The 17,454-nt window shown below is 36.0% G+C and overlaps 1 protein-coding gene and 1 pseudogene across 1 annotated transcript; both read left to right on the top strand.

Annotated features, from left to right (window-relative positions):
* Positions 1 to 2,838: 2,838 nt before the first annotated feature.
* LOC116135915 lies at positions 2,839 to 4,747 on the top strand (annotated as a pseudogene).
* Positions 4,748 to 6,821: 2,074 nt separating this feature from the next.
* LOC116135991 (DNA replication ATP-dependent helicase/nuclease JHS1) lies at positions 6,822 to 17,454 on the top strand. Its single transcript, XM_031421699.1, has 34 exons — positions 6,822 to 7,142; positions 7,250 to 7,394; positions 7,490 to 7,698; positions 7,874 to 7,936; positions 8,034 to 8,243; positions 8,399 to 8,452; positions 8,535 to 8,596; positions 9,064 to 9,196; positions 9,358 to 9,468; positions 9,589 to 9,685; positions 9,914 to 9,996; positions 10,423 to 10,488; positions 11,019 to 11,174; positions 11,315 to 11,370; positions 11,492 to 11,549; positions 11,627 to 11,737; positions 11,828 to 11,884; positions 12,521 to 12,655; positions 12,780 to 13,034; positions 13,430 to 13,504; positions 13,578 to 13,699; positions 13,815 to 13,887; positions 14,020 to 14,124; positions 14,227 to 14,394; positions 14,863 to 14,932; positions 15,012 to 15,163; positions 15,864 to 15,941; positions 16,059 to 16,151; positions 16,232 to 16,369; positions 16,560 to 16,599; positions 16,680 to 16,753; positions 16,839 to 16,976; positions 17,054 to 17,173; positions 17,251 to 17,454. Exons 1-34 carry the CDS (start codon positions 6,822 to 6,824, stop codon positions 17,419 to 17,421), a joined length of 3,999 nt encoding a protein of 1,332 aa, XP_031277559.1. The 3' UTR covers positions 17,422 to 17,454.

Here is a 17,454-nt window from a genome sequence, read left to right as displayed (position 1 = left end):
ACGCTTGAGAGATAATTATTTGGATGCCTGTGACATTAATGGTTATTAATTAAACACAGCATGACTCAGTGACTCATGGACCTGGTCATAAACGTTTCCAGTTCCTTCTTCTTTCTTTGATTTTTTGAGAAACGCTTGAGCTGATTGCGAGTAGAGCAGTGTTGCTATATCAAAATTTATAATCCTTAAACAATGCATTACTTTTTTCGTACTACCTTGAATTGAACCTACTGCTCCATTTCTTTCTTCTTCTTCTTCCTGCTTAACACGCTATGCTACCAAAACTAAAATTTCAATCTTCAATCTTCAACATCAACCTCAGTCTATTTCTTTTACCATGTCCATGTTGTATTAACAAGATACATATATATGTGTAACAATCTTGCATAAACTTAAATAAAATTTGTTATTGGTTGGTGAAGAAATTTGTTGATACTTGATTTTGGACACCAACGACTCGCACGTGTAAAGTGCTAAGAGAGTCTTAGAAATTACACGTGATCGATCCAAGAGATTTGAATATGGCACTGAGATCATATGTGTTGTAAAAACATAAATAACAGACTGACAAGAGAGGTTTTTATAATGGTTCAGATGCTTAAAGCAAATCCTACAACCACTGTTATTTTATTATTCTCTGACTATTTTTATGATATTGCCCCTAAGACATACAAAGATGAAGAAATACTTTGCGTTACATAGAGAAAATAATGAAGCTCAAATCTATATCTAGCTCTCATATGCCAACCTCCCATTTTCGTGAAGAGAGGTGCTCATTTATACACATTTTAGGTCAATATAATGAGTGCTTTTGCAAGTTGTCATGACATGTGGGGACTACTCTTTAATCCTTATCTTTTTATTTTGATAAAGTTGGGACAAGTGTGTGGTCCTCATCCACTCATAGACAAAACTTGAATCTGCTGGGTTGGTGATAACCGTATCTCTTCTATCTTGGGGTGATGTGGGACGACACAAAGCCTTCCTAAACTCTTATTGGTTGGTGCTGACATTAGTACAATTTTTTAGGCACAACAAAATCCTCCCAGTTTTTGGAGTGCATAATTGCACTTCAAAAACTCACATCTTAAATCTGAATAGTTGTCGCACTATAGGTTGTAGTCTCGAACTAAAAAACTCGAACTATGCTTGGCGCGATCGGGTGCTGAGAGCTAGGACTATGATTTCAGAGCTTGGAGTGATCCGAAGCTGAACGCGATATGATAACTAACATGAAATGTCCAGTAGATGAATTCTTGGAGGGAGCTAACGTCAGAAACCCAAATGCAAGGCTTAGAGGCCTTAAAAGGATAAGCTAACTTAAAACAACCATAACTTTTGATTCGGGAGGAGTTTTGGAGTCTATAAGATATCCACGGAAAGCTTGTTCCGAGCTCTACGTCGTGGCAACTAGGAACCCCGATTAAGGCCATTTTTGGGGCCAAAATCCACCATTTTTGCATGTTTCGGGGCTATTTTGAGTTTTCTACGCGTTTTTTCTGACGTTGGCAACTAGTCGTGATCTGAGAGCTAAGAACTGATCGCGATCTGAGAGTTGAGAACACGACCTGAGGCTGTTTGCAATATCAAAGCTAATAGCTAATCGCGATCTGAGAGTTAGGAACTGATCGCGATCTGAGAGGAGCTTGACCTGAGAATCTGAGGCATGCGATCTGAACAATCTAATGCATCTCAAGTAAACGAGTGAGCTTATGAGCTCAATCAGAAAGCGCGAAGCTTGATCTAAGAACATATGGAGTTCGATCAGAAAGTGCGAAGCTTGATCTGAGAACACAAGGAGTTCGATCAAAAAGAGTGAAGTTTGATCTGAGAACTTGAGATCAACGATCTGAGCGTGTGATCAATGATTTGCCACGCGATCTGAGGCTAAAGATCAGCGATTTGAAGCTGAAGATCAGCGATTTGAAGCTGAAGATCAGCGATCTGAGCGTACGATCAGCGATCTGGCCATGCGATCTGAAGCTGAAGATCAAGACGATCTAAGCGTGCGATCAGCAATCTGGCCACGAGATCGAAGAGCTAAAGATCAGCGATCTGAGCATGCGATTAGCGATCTGGCCACATGATCTGAGACTAAAGATCAGCGATCTGAAGCTAAAAAATCAAGACGATCTGAGCGTGCTATCAGCGATCTGGCTACGCAATCAGAGAGTTTGGACGCAGGTTTGAGACCTGCATGGGCCACCAAATTGTTGATGCTTGACTTTGGACACCAATGATTCGCACGTGCAAAATGCTAAGAGATTTTTAGAAATTACAAGTGATCGATCCATGAGATTTGAATATTGTACTGAGATTATATATGTTGCAGAAGCATAAATAATAAATTAACAAGAGGGGTTTTTATAGTGGTTCGGATGCTTAAAGCACCTACATCCACTGTTATTTTATTATTTTCTGACTATTTTTATGATATTGCCGGTAAGGCATACAAAGATGAAAAAATATTTTGCTTTACAGAGAGAAAATAATGAAGCTCAAATCTATGCCTAGCTCTCATATGCCCAACCTCCTTTTTTCGTGAAGAGAGGTGTTTATTTATACACCTTTTAAGTCAATGTAATGAGTGCTTCTGCAAGTTGTCATGACACGTGGAGACCACTCCTTAATCCTTATCTTTTTATTTTGATAAAGTTGGGACAAGTGTGCGGTCCTCATCCACTCATAGACAAAACTTGAATCTGCTGGGTTGGTGATAGCTATATGTCTTCTGTCTTGGGGCGATATGGCAGCTCCTGGACTGCACAAAGCCTTCCTGAACTCTGATTGTTTGGTGCTGACATTAGTGCGATTTTTTAGGCACAACAAAATTCTGCAATGAATTTCCTTGATCTGTTCGTGGTTGCATTGATGCCAGTTCTCAAAGTAATCTTGATTACTGCCCTTGGTTTATTCCTTGCATTAGATCGTATAGATCTGCTGGGCCCAAATGCAAGGCACCATCTAAATAATTTAAAGTTATCTTATGCTTTTGCCTTCATTTTTTGTTTTCAGCAGAATATATGGAAAAAAACAAAAAGAAGTTTGATCTTACTTGTATTTCTACAGTTGGTATTTCATGTATTTAGTCCTGCACTCATAAGTAGCTACCTGGCTGATACAATTACTCTTCAAAGTTTGACTACATTGTGAGTTCATCTCTGTTCATACTATCTTTTAACTTGGTGAGAATTGTACATTGTAAGTGACAAAGACAAATATTACCTATGGTAAATTAAATATGTATCTAGCTGCTGTTGTTTTCTCATCACTGGAAAAATATTTGTTAATTGTGTAGGTGGTTCATACCAGTGAATATCCTTCTCACATTCATTATTGGTTCTGCACTTGGATGGTTAGTCATGAAAATCACTAGAACCCCTGAACAACTCAGAGGACTTGTCATTTCTTGCTGTTCTGCAGGTGTAGTGTACACACTCCATTATACTTTCTCTGCATGTATATATATGTAAGGAGAGCGTATTAGATTACATGACAAATGCTTCACTTTATTGTCAAGTACCTCGTCACTTACTGTTTTGCTTACTATTTCGACCTTATGCACCATTTCACGTATGATCACAAGTTGTTGGTCTCAAATTTTTTTTTTCTTTTTTTTGATTCAATGATGTACACAGGTAATATAGGAAACTTATTTCTAATCATACTCCCAGCAGTATGTGACGAGCAAAATAGTCCTTTCGGAGATTCATCCACCTGCTCTACATATGCAAAGGCTTATGCCTCCCTTTCTATGGCGGTATTTTATTTTCCTTGAATCTGATTCGGATACGTGTACCAAATTGTATTAATTAAAGCATACTAAGGTGTTGCTCTATGTCTTCTCACAACCAATATGATTCCATTAATACTCCCAAGACTCTGTAAATCATGTATAGTTTAGTAAGTTTTACTGTTGTGTCTCAAAAGCAGATATCCATTTCACCTCTTTTTTTCTTATTAGTACTTTGATAACACAGTTACGATCAGTATGTCTTTGGACTTACATTTATATTATTATGCGGGCATATGCAAACAATGAAACAAGCCACTCAACTAGTATAAAGAGTCCTGGAGAAAGCTCAGAGAATTTTACTCAAGTGTTGCTTCCAAGCTCAGACGTTAGAGTTAATGTTTATTACATTTCTAGTTTCCATATAAATCTCATCTTTTGTGTTTTATTTTCTATCCTGAACAATTAATTCCGTTTGACAGGTACCAATTTTGGAAAAAAATAAAGGAACGTGTTTCAACATCTGTAGAGAAGATCAACATAAAGAAGATTTTGGCTGCTTCTACAATTGCAGCAGTATGAAATTTATGCAAGTTTGACGTGTTTCCACAAATGCCACCTGAGATGTCTAAAATCTCAAATGGTTTATTGTTGTATAGATAGTAGGCTTAACAATCGGAATAGTGTCTCCGATTCGAAAGGCGATAATTGGTGATAGCGCTCCTCTCGGTGTCATTTATACTGCTACATCTTTGCTGGGGTATAACCATAATAGTTGGAGCAAACCTTGTGAAAGGTAATTAAATAGTGTAAATCATTTGAATGATTTTGATTAAAAGTATTGAAATGGGTTTGGGTATTTAGGTCTGAAAGGATCAGGAGTAGGAGCACCAGTGATTAACAGTGAAATACATAATAATGCCACCATTGGGGGTTGGTGTTGTAAAAGCTGCAAGACATTTTGGGTTCGTGGAATCAAATCCATTGTATGAGTTCACTTTGGTGCTTCAATAATTTGGCCTTTTGGTCCACTTTATTACCGAGGCCTATTATTTATTATAAGAAGAAGGATTATTAGTATTACCCACCCAACGTATTTTAAAACACTTAAAAAATTCCCGAGTCTCTAATATAAATATTGTCAAAACCCCCCTTGATATGATATATTTTTAAAACATTAATTTACATTTTTTTATGAATAATATCCTATTAAGATAACTAAACATTAATTTACATTTTTTCATGAATAATATCCTATTAAGATAACTATTGGTGAAGTTTGAACCATCCAATTCTCTTTAAAATATCCATGGGTGCGTTTGATTTATTATTTTAGATAGGATTTTGGGAATAATATTGGGTAGTTGGATAGGGGAGTATTACGAGGTAAAATTTAAAAATGTATGAAAAAGCCCATAGGTTTGTTAATTTAATTAAACACCCTAATATATAAAATGACAAAAACACCCCACCACCTGCAGTGTCAGATTCTGGCCACCACCGCCGGAATCTGGCCGAAAAATCGCATTACGACACAGACTGGTCGGATCTGTGTCGTAACGCGTTGTTATGGCCTTTTCTGATCAGATCTGCCAAGACGGCCAGATCCATGGTGGATCTGGTCGGAAAAGGCCAGATCGGTGAACTTTCGGCCATTTCTGATTGGCAGGTAGGCTGTTGTACAGATTCCGGTTACCACCGATGGTGGTTGCCAGAATCTGGCAAGTATGGGTCGTGGGGGTGTTTTTGCTAATTTTTAAACTTTTTTTTATGGGGTATTTAATAAATTAATAATCTTATGGGGTCTAAAAGTAATTAAAAAAATAGGCTAATATTTCTGAAATAATGTGCCAAACATTATTTGAAAAATAAGATCCAGAATATGGATAAAAATAATGAACCAAACATGGCCCATGTTATTGAATTAATTAATGCATAAAAAATTGATAAAGGGATTTCTAAGGAAACCCCCACGCATTTCGTAAATTAACTAAACCCCCACTAGTTTTGGAAATTGGACTCTAACCCTATTCCGTTAAAATTTTCGTTGAACTAATTGAAACAGAGGTATCATTGATATTTCATCAATAACGAAGGGTAATTTTGATCTTCGTTTTTTAATAAAAAACACTCAAGTTAATTTTTTTCCACTCTCTTTCTAAACCTTCATTTCTCCTCTCTTTTCTTTCTTTCTTCTCTCATTCTTTCCATCACTGCTACTTGGCCCTTGTGGTGGCCAGGTTTTGGACCATACGGCCAAATTTGGCCCCCACAAGGCCTCCATGCATTGGTCACATTTGGTCGTGTGCGTGAGGCCAACATGACAGCCTAATTTGACCACCACATGGGCTATGACAACACCAAATTTCGCCGTCGATAGCTTGTGGTTTTAGACTTTCCAAAACTTAATTTTTTTATTATTATTATTATTAATTTTTTTTTGGTTTGTTGTAGATCTAATAAACTTTTGGTATTAGATTGTTAGAATGTTGACATATTTTATGGAGGTTGGATTGATGAGATTGTAGATGAAATTTGGAGGTTGATTTTATGAAGATTTCATATGTTAGATCGACCAAGGTTGGGTGATGAATTTTGATATTGAAAGTTTCGATTTTAAAATGAGATTTTTATTATAAATTTGTTGGGGGTAAATAAAGTTGTAAAGTCCGTTGGATTATGTAAAAGTTCTGTAAATTTTGACTAAATATTGTGAATTAATAATTTTTGGGTAATTAATAAAATATCATTAAAGGGCAAAAATGTCATTTTTACTTCAACAGAGTTTTATACTTTTATTGACTGATTTTAACAGAATGGGGGTTAGGGTCCTATTTCCCAAACCAGTGGGCGTTTAGTTGATTCACGAAACACATGGGGTTTTTCTATATAAAATTAAAACTTGTAAATATACATTTTCGGTGTCGGTGGAGCGTGTAGGGTTGGAGCAGTTTTAAATTACAATATTAACCTTCTGAATAAAAAATTGATTTTCAGAATCATTCAAGTTTTGGCGGGAAATCATAGATCACAATCAATAAAGCCGCCAAATTAAATCAAACGCACTCTTCTTTCAGAATCAAAGAAAATGCCTCCAAGAAAGAAACTGAATTCATCTACAGTCAAGAAATCACAATCTTTATCTTCTCCTCAGATTCAGCCTACTAAGTTTGGCATCCAACATTTCTTCGAACGCCATACTCAAAACTCTAAGAACGTTGCCGTTTCTTCAACCCCGCTAAACCCTCATCCCCATTTCCTCAATTCTAACCCTAAAAATGCTTCACATTCTCTTTCTACCCAAAATCCCCCTGATTTATCCCTCCACAATACACCTCCTGACGATATGGTTTCTCCTGAAATTTCCAAATCTCTCCCTCTCAAGCGCTTCAAGTTCTCTCCCGGGATGGTAATTTTACTTATTTATTTTTTTTCTTGGTGTAATCATGAAGAATATTTTATTTTTATTTTTGGCTAATTATGCTGTTTGGAATTACATGTAATAATAAAACAAAGTTGATAAAGCAAAGCCAGGATGACGGAGGTGACGAAATTACTTGGAAGATATCTCCTGTCAATGAAAAGCTCCAATCAAGAGTAGTGTCCAATTCTTCGAGGCTCAACTCTTCAATTATTCGTCAATGCTGTTTAAATCAGGCATGTCTTTGGTATAATTTCTCTATTTTGTTTGAAAGATTTTACTATTAGTTTATTGACAATAAATTGTGCAGAGTATGCAGGATTCCCCTGGTACAGCTGGTAAGGTTGAGAAGTGGATTTCTTCACCCACACAAAACTCTACTGAAACATCTTTGGTTTGTACAAATAAGTCTGCCCTGAAAAGGTTAAACCCTGATCAGGATGCTCTTCTCCATGGGAGTGCAACTAATGCCAATACTACTCTATCATCTAGTCAGCATAGTCCATTCAGAACTCCTCCGTCTCTGTCATTTCCCCATGATAAGGTAATTTAATATGACTTGCCTCATTTGGTCTTATTTTAAGAAAACGGGGAAGAAATATTTGAAAAATTGTTGCATCTTTGACGTTTCATAAATCAGGAAAGAAGACAAAATGAAAGCAAGGGCAATCTAGATTTTTTTTTTTTCATTTTCTGATAAATGCTGTATGGATATGTAGCTACCCAATGGTGCTGTGTGCAACGGAGCATCTGATCACCTGGGCTTCAAGCAGCACAAAAAGGTTTTACTGAATTTTTGCATTTGAATACAACATGAATAATTCAATTTCACATCATCTATTCCTTGTAACTACTCATATTGATTTGTTTGTCTTGTAGGCATTGCTTGAACTTTTGGATCAAGTAGAAGATGCCATTTTTGTTGAGGATTCTGTAGCTGGTGTCGTGGAGGCGTATCCATCCAAATTTGAAGATAAAAAAAGTGATAATATGTTTATCAAAGCTGATCCCCCTGCTAAAAGAGTGACAATAGATCCACCGGAAAAGGTCAACGGGACACCTTCTAATTGCTATTTCCTTGTATTGGAGGTATGCTTTTCTTCAATGATTTTATTTTTCCGCTTTCAGTTGTGTGTTTCTTTCTTCCTGATTAAAATTGTGAGTTATTGGATCTCTTTCTTTCTTCCTAAATGAAATATTGAGTTATTGAATATTGATTTTTGCTCAACGTGTCACTGATATAGGTATCCGAGAAGTGTAGGCCTTCTGACTCCTTCGGTTCTAAATGCCCATATAAGGTTTTTTGTAAGCGTGATTCTCAATACATTCATTGATTGCATAGACTGGCATGGCAGTGACGTCTGTCAACTGCTTTTTCAGGTTCTTCGCTTATTAAATGAGCAAAGTGGAGAAGAGCGGGCTGTGTATTTGTGGGAAGAATGGTATATAGTTCAACTTATCTTGCTGTGAACCATGAAACTGTTGCCATTTTTTGTTTTGGAATCGTATACGTGTGGGTTGATTATCGCTCCACCCATTCCGGAATTACACTTTTTGTGTCATTTTTATTTTTTTTAACATTTTCTTACTATTATAGGCATCGAGACAAACCATCTTGGTTTTATGCCTTCAATCTTCGATAAGCTCCTTAATGATAAATTAGTTGGAAATTATTTTGGCTTTTACTAAGGCATATGTTGATCTTCTGATATGAAGTTTCACCTGTAATTGCTTGATGTGCTTTTGGATATGGTGTTCTAGCATTTCGAATTATTTTTGACTTGTGTGCCAGTGATCTTCTACTGAGAATATTATGTGTTCAAAATTTTTGTAGATTCTGACTGTGTCTTATTGGTTGATTAATTGCCTTTGGAGATTATGTTCTTATGCCCCTAAAAACTTTCACCAGGTTTTACAGTGTAATTGCTCCTGGAGATACTGTAAATGTTGTTGGTGAATTTGATGACCAGGGAAAGTGTGACGTGGATCGTGACAGTAATCTTGTAATTGTTCACCCTGATATTCTGGTCTCTGGAACTAGGGTAATTGATTTCTACTTGTCTGAATTTCATGTTTATTATTAGCGGCAATATGTGTTGTGATCTTGTCATGCTAACTGCTCTGAACCATTATTTAGGAGGATTCTAATCATGAAATTTGTTGTGTTTACCTAGTTCTTCCTGATAAATCTAAAAACATTCAGGTCGCTGCAAGTTTTAATTGCCCAAGGCGAACTGTTCTAGATGAGAGGCTAAAATGTAGTGAGCAATCAACTGCAGCATTAATTGGTACCTTGCTGCACCAAATTTTCCAGGTCAATGATTGAAAAAAAAGAATCCCCTTATATATTTGTCAAATTTGTAATAAATTAGCAGTTTTTTCAATGAATATGCATCTAAGATATGCTTATGTATGATTTCCTTGCCTTTTGCAGGCTGGACTTATGACAGAGATTCCTACAATAAACTTTTTGGAGGAATATGCTGGAGTAGTCCTCCAGAAGAACATTGAGAGTTTGTATGCATGTGGAGGTGGAGATTTTCATAAATGCCACTTCCAATTTTTAATTTCTTTCTGGCACCTTCATCTTGGTTAATCGTTAAATAGACCTATAGAATCATAACCACTGTCATGTTAGTTCAGTGGGCTGCTTTGTGTAAAAGTTTCACATAGTAATTTATTTTAAACTATATGATCATTAAACTGTATTGATCATCTTGTCCGAAGGTTCTTATCTATTCATTATGTGGAACCTGCAGTAAATGAAATCGATATTCACAAAACCTTGATTGAGGCTATTCCAAAAATTTTGAATTGGATCATTCTCTTCAAAGGTACAAAGGTGAGCCAACTGCTCCTCCCCCTCTTCCTGCTCATTGCTGTTACCCCTTTCACTCAAATTTTACTCGTATTTGGAAGATCTTCATACGTATTTATAAATTTGTTACTGCAAAAGTTAACCCTGTTTTAGTGGTGGCTGCCACTTTGCAGTCCTTGCCTTGGTGCTCATGAACCTAGGTTGTTGCATTGTGTATCGGTATTATCCCTTTTGTCCTAGATTCCTCTATACCCAACATTTTATTTTTTTGTTAGATGACTTTTATGTGTGTAAAGTAAAATTTTTCTATGTGGTCATAGTTGTACTTGTAGTGGAATTCCTCTATGCTTATGTTTGTCTTCCAACCACTTGTATTGCTGTCATGTGACTAATAAGCCAGCAATGAAACTTTCCTATTCTTGAGGCTAACAGTTTAGAGGTTGCTTGCAGGACTCCAAAGTCCCTATTGTGGATTTTGGATCTGATGGTGGGCATAAAAAGGTCAAACTATCTGAGGTTAGGCTCTTCCTTGTCTTGTTTGTGCATAATTACTTGATGTATCATTTGTTTTGCAGTACTTATGCATTTTAGAAGAAATACATGCTCATGGATCTTATAAGCATGGGTATCAGAGGCATGGTTAGGCACTTATGTGCATGCAGTTGCCTATACTTCTAGCATTCTGCATGAATTCAGGAAATACCAGCAATTTGCAACTGATTGCTTCATGCAATATTCAGGTGTCTCCACATGTCTACATCAGACTACATAAATTTTCCAGGCCATCCAACTGATAACTGCGTGAGCTATTGTGTGGAGGGCCCAACTAGTATAAGTAGCAATATCAACTTCTGAATGTAATCTGCAATACACTGACATAAATATTGTTGTCTTTTTTTCTGTCTGTAATTAAACACTCTAATCTAGTCAAGGGCACTTCCAATTATTAAAAGTGTTAACTTGTAGAAGGGAGTAATACTATTGTTATTTACTTTAACATGAACTGTATCACATTGTACTCATAAGAAATTTACTCTTGATTGCAGGTTATGGATATCGAGGAGATGGCATGGGCCCCGAAATATGGTTTGAAAGGGATGATTGATGCTTCAATAAGAGTAGAAACTGAATCAAACAGAGATGAAACTGATGAGATGATTGTGCCTTTAGAGTTTAAGACTGGAAAAATACCCAATGGTCAGGCAAGTATTTAGTCTTTACAGAAATTTATGAGCCAAGGGTCCAGAATGTTCAAATTTTTAAAGATGCATGAGACATTATTCAAATTACTCAATCTACATGACGCCATTGTACTTTTTTTTTTTATTACTCGTTTCTGCAGTCATCTATGGAACACTGTGCTCAAGTGATTTTATACACTCTCCTTATGTCTGAGAGGTGTGAATGCTGTCAACATTATTAAATTATTTGGGCAAGGGGAAGGGGGTGGATTGGTCAATTTATATGCCTTTTTGTGGGCCACTTTTGAGAACTTTTCTTTATTAATTGTTTTGTTCAGGTACCTGAAGCATATTGATCATGGCCTTCTCTATTATCTCCAGTCAAATCAGACTCAGGTAAAATAAGATACTGCCATGTATTTGTAACTCTCCTCTTAGAAAGCCAATTGATCATCTATTGATCATGTGTGAAGGGAATAAAAGTTCGAAGATCTGACTTGGTTGGGCTAATCATGCGTCGTAATGAATTGGCAAACGATATTCTTAAGGCATCAACAACACAACAACTGCCGCCACTGTTACGGGTATGGCTACTGTTGAATTGTTAAGATCATGTGTTTCTAGACAACTCTTTATGGATTACCTTAGTAATTAGGTAAATGTTTCTTTTGTAGAGTCCAAGCATGTGCAAGGGCTGTCGCCATCTTAATGTTTGTACCATCTATCATAAGGTAACATTTTGAACTTTACAAGTTGAGGGAGTAAAGTTTTTCTCCTCATCTGGTAGGCTATTTATAGTTGTATATCTTAATAACTAAAAAATATTTTACATGGCAGCACTGATAGTTTTTAGTCTTCTGGACATTAGTCCATGTAAAAGATTGCAATTAAAGGAGTAAAATAATGCTTTTCAATATGTATGTTGAAGCTTTTGTTTCTATTCAGATTATTTTGTCCATGGCATTTTTCAATATTAATTTTCTAATTTTAAGTATAAGGAAATTCATATTTTATGAGACTGTTGAAATACAATCTGAGCATTATCATAGATGCATATTAATTATGAGGGTCATTTGTATAAATCTAGGACATTGTCATATGAAAATCCCTGTGTTCTTCAACTTTTATTGATTGTTTTAACAGAAACAACTTCAGTTTATAAATTGTGCTTTGTGCCCTTTTCTTGTTTTGATAACTTATGGGGCTTTAATTTTGTTCAAGACAAAAGAACGTTTAGTTGGTGGAAGGTACTTTCTATCGGCATTGTCTGAAGATTCTAACATTACAAGGTTTCTTTTATTGATTCTTGGGCTTCTGCTACTGGTACTGAGTGCTCATAGTTGCTCCTCCTTGTTCAAATGCTGCAGGCACATGGTGGCAACACTGAAAGTAGTGGGTTGGGTGACATGTTTGATTCACATATTCACCATCTTACAACTGCTCATTGTGTTTTCCTTCGTCATTGGGATCGATTAATCGACTTAGAAGCTAAAGAGATGCAGGTGCAAGTTTTTAAAAAAAAAAACTGTATTTATACAGTAAAAGTAGTTAACATCCTGCAGTTTTGTGCATGACAAATCTAGTGGCTATTTCATGCTTAATATCTTTCTTTCCTCTCAATTTCAGCTTGTAAAGAATGAAATCTGGCGATCACGTGGTTTGAGGGGTGACCCCTTAACAAGTTGCCTTACTTCTATTGTTCTTGACACTTCCAAAGAACTTTTACATCATAAGTCTTATAAGGACGACCGATTTGTCTACCGTTTTGTGCACCAAGATATACCTTCTCGCAGTTTGAATGCCTCTGACGGAGAATCTTTGAGTGTTGTGGCTTCGCCAGCAAATGTTTTGGATTGCACACTTAGAAGTGGAGACTATGTGGTATTTTTTATTCTCAAGTCGTGAGACTTCTACAAATCTAGTTTTAGCTGAATTCACAACTAATACGCCCTTAATTAGTTTCACATGAGGCGTTCACAAATGATGTCATGGCTTCTGCATTTGTATTTTTATCGGTTTGGTCAACCAAAAAAGTTATGTTACTGTTTTGGAGCCAAATTGACCATCTCATTTTATACACATATCATCTATATATATATATATATACTGACCAATAGCCCAGTTTTTCATATAATATCACGGATTGTTTATTCTATTGATTTAGTCCACAAAAAAAAGTTACATTACAGTGTTGGAGCCAAATTGGCCATCTCATTTTGTACATATCATCTTTAGTATTTACTGTTGTGAATAATTGAGTACTTTTTCTATTTTAGATGCTTAGCACCAAAACCGGCCATCTTACTGTTGCTAGTGGGTTCATAACAGATATCAGTCGCTCCCATGTTTCTGTAAGCACAATGTTTGCTGTGTTTTCTATTCATGTTGCTATGGTGGATAGGATTCTTATCTTCTGTAAATTAGGTTTCCCTTTCCAAGCGCTTACGGCTACCTGGGAGCGATGCTGCTTCAGAGGCCCAGGATCTGTTTCAGGAGGTTTGGCGAATTGACAAAGATGAAGTGATGACGTCATTTTCAGTTATGAGGTAACTACTGACTATAATTTCATCTTAAGCATTCTTCAAAAGTTTCTTTCTCTTGTTGCATTAGGACCTCTAATATTTGAGCTATCTACAGTCACGCTTTTAATCATTGTTGAAGGTTCAACCTGGTACAACTTTTTCAGCAAAGTGCAGAAAGTTCTCAGCTTAGGAAGATGATTGTTGACCTTGAGGTAAACACACATTGCTAGACTTTTTATGGTTTTTAAAATTACTGTGGTTTGCCAATGCTTTTATCTTTATTGGTGTCTGCCTTTGTGTGTGCAAGAACATGCATATGATTTGAAAATGTGGATTGCTTTTAGGCTCCTAGATTTGACAGTGGATGTATATTCAGTCAAGATCCTGCTATATCGTATATCTGGTCAGAGAAGAATTTAAATGATGATCAGCGTCGAGCTATTCTCAAGGTTGTCAATATTTTTATTTAGGTTTTGCTATTGGCTTAATTTTTCTTTATAAGTCTGTCACTGAATACAACCCTTGTCTTGTCCACAAATTCTTTGTTTCAGATTCTCACCACAAAAGATTATGCCCTAATTCTAGGAATGCCGGGAACGGGCAAGACATCTACCATGGTTCATGCTGTTAAAGCTTTGTTGATGAGAGGTTCATCTATTTTGCTAACGTCTTACACAAACTCCGCTGTGGACAATTTACTAATCAAGTTAAAAGCACAGGTCATCTCTATCCTTGATGCATCTATTAAGAATTAGAGAATGTCCCGTGTTCCCTATTCTCTTCAAATTTGTTATGTGTTGTTAGTGGTATCATGCTTCAAATAGGTAACAAATAACGCCGGGGTAATTGTGCTGACTATCTGTATGTTGTTACAAAACATGACCAATTGTAAGGATTATTTTTTGGTTATAAATAAGACTTGGCATACTTCGAAAGGAGCAGACTGATAGCATTTTTTATAAAGAAAACATAAATTGATGTAAATATGGTGTTGAATAACCTGAAATTGCTTTTCCTTTTACCTTATATGTTGAGAAAGACTACAAAATTGCAACTCAGCTGAGAACTTTCTTGATAGATTTTGGACCACTGTGCAATCATTTTATGATTGATTTATCTGATTGTTGTATCCTATCTTTATACTACCCTTTTTCCTGTGCATGTGATTGAAATTCAAATAATGGCAGAATATTGATTTTGTACGCATTGGGAGACATGAAGCTGTGCATGAGGATATACGGGGGCATTGTTTTTCAGGTCAGATAACATATCTTTAGTAGCTTGCTTTAGTGAAACAGTCAATATCTTCTCCATGTAATTGAAGTTCAAATGACAGCAATGAAAATAAAAAGTGTTGAAGAGATCAAAGTGAGATTAGACCAAGTCAAAGTTGTTGCAGTTACTTGTTTGGGAATTACTAACCCCTTGCTCATCAACAAGAGATTTGATGTATGCATCATGGATGAAGCTGGACAGACTACCCTTCCTGTATGTACTGCTTTTTGCCGTTTTACCATCTCTACCCTTTATATTGTGTTGTTGATGATTTACTATTAATGCCATAGAGTATGAAACTTAATAAGGCACACTGTAAAAGAAATTGGAATCTACTGTAATTTCTCACACTTATAACCCACAGATTGCAATTTTTGTCATTCTAGAAATGAATGACCTGGAACAACAAAATTGTAGCCAAAAAGTTCATTTGGGCCTATGAAAGATAAGTTAGCCTTAGAGAAGTGAATTAATTTGGGAATGTAGAATGCTATAATTTATTATTAATACTATGAAATAGAAGTTTGCCAAAACAAATTATGTGTTACAGTATTGAGTGTTGCTGTATTGTGAATTGTGATATATGAAGTATGGGTACTGATAATGTGTACTGATCTGATCTGGATACAAAGCACTAAAATGATGAATAGAAGTAGAACATTATCTAAAGCAAAGATGGTTTTGTGAGGTGAAACAGTATCTAATGATGTTGTTCCTTAGATTAAATGGAAGACGTTTTGGTTGAGATTATTAGTATTACCTTCTTTGTGATGCAACTTTTTGAAGAGAAGTAAAAGGGATATCATGATTCACATTTCAGTTGTGTTATTTATTTTTAATCTGAATGGTGGATGATGTAAGAATAGAGTTCTTCGAAAATCTGTGGATTGATGAGTGTTTGTTTTCCTATCAGGTATCCTTGGGACCTTTAATGTTTGCTTCAAAGTTTGTCCTTGTTGGTGATCATTATCAACTGCCTCCCCTGGTCCAGGTATCTAACTATGTATCTTTAGTTTGATATTTATTTTATGCGTCTTTATTTATAGGTGCTTGAACTTTATGCCATAAAGTTAAGCTCGTTTAAAGTGTTGTGCTAATTATTGTGTAGAGTATGGAAGCTCAAGAGAATGGAATGGACATAAGTTTGTTTCGCAGGCTCTCAGAAGCACATCCTCAGGCAATTTCAGCATTGCAAAGCCAGGTAATCCCTAATTTTGAATTGAATTCCTGGGGCTAACTCTGCCTTTTACTATGTCAATATACCATGTTATTATTGTGCAGTACCGTATGTGCCAAGGCATTATGGAACTATCAAACGCCTTAATATATGGTGATAGATTGCGTTGTGGTTCACCTGAAATAGCTGATGCCAAAATTGAAGTTTCAAATTTGAAGTCTTGTTCATCATGGCTAAAGGAGGTAAATCCAGCTTCTTTTGTTTTCATAATTTGAAATGCTCTCTTAGTAGTCTTATTGGGATTAAAATATTTTCTTGTTTGTAGCTAATGTGATTTTGTTTGTTCTTGAAATTCTACATATGGATGCCTGTTTTAGAAAGGACAGAAGTTGATGGAATTTAAACATTTATAACTTGTTCTCATAATTGCAGGTTTTGAATCCAAACAGACCTGTAATATTTATTAATTCAGGTTTGAGGAGTTTGTGTTTTGTGTATGTTTGGTTAGTTAAGTGGGTTGGGTTTCTTAACGAATCATTTTGTATTACATAGATATGTTGGCTGCTTTTGAGAGAAAAGTTAACAAGACTTTGAATAATCCAATTGAAGCTTGCATAATTGCAAAGGTATGCGTAATAATATTATTGATTTGTTTTATGAGGCATGGTATTAATTATTGATTGATTGATTGGATGGTGGGTTATGATATAGATCACAGAGGAACTTGTTAACAAGGGTATTGAAGGCAAAGATATTGGGATCATTACCCCTTATAATTCGCAGGCCAATCTCATCCGCCATACTGTTTGTGTACCCTCAGTGGAGGTTCATACCATTGACAAGTACCAGGTCTGGGTGAAGCATTTATTAATAATGATATAGATAATTGATTATTATTTATCAAAGTGATGTTGGTAATTTAACAGGGAAGAGATAAAGAGTGCATATTGGTGTCATTCGTAAGGTGTAGTGAGAATCCGAGGAACTCTACTTCTTCACTGCTTGGAGACTGGCATAGGATTAATGTGGCACTCACTCGTGCTAAGGTAAGGCACATTAGGATTAAGTTAAATTGTTTTAAAAATTAGGAGCAGGTGTGAGTGTGATATTTTTGGTTGTGCAGAAAAAGTTGATAATGGTAGGCTCACGCACCACTCTTTCAAAGGTTCCTCTGCTCAAACTTCTGATTAACAAGGTTGAACAACAGTCAGGCATTTTGAGTGTCTCCAAATTGGATATCAACCACTTTGGAGACCTCAACAGATGCTCTCACTCTCATATCACATCATTGTAACTATTCTAATAATTTTAGGCTAAAGTTTGGTAG

The sequence above is a fragment of the Pistacia vera genome, unplaced genomic scaffold (assembly GCF_008641045.1).
Source record: "Pistacia vera cultivar Batoury unplaced genomic scaffold, PisVer_v2 Contig306, whole genome shotgun sequence".
In the NCBI taxonomy this organism is placed as follows: domain Eukaryota; kingdom Viridiplantae; phylum Streptophyta; class Magnoliopsida; order Sapindales; family Anacardiaceae; genus Pistacia; species Pistacia vera.
Note: the sequence above shows the minus strand (reverse complement) of the source record. Positions and strands in the feature narration are given on the sequence as shown.

Excerpts from the sequence above, each read along its gene's own strand:
- LOC116135991 (XM_031421699.1), top strand. The coding sequence starts at position 6,822 with ATGCCTCCAAGAAAGAAACTGAATTCATCTACAGTCAAGAAATCACAA. Across the intron at positions 7,395-7,489 it reads ATGCTGTTTAAATCAGGCAT|CTGGTAAGGTTGAGAAGTGG; the intron begins GTCTTTGGTATA and ends CCCCTGGTACAG. Across the intron at positions 13,888-14,019 it reads AGATGATTGTTGACCTTGAG|GCTCCTAGATTTGACAGTGG; the intron begins GTAAACACACAT and ends GATTGCTTTTAG.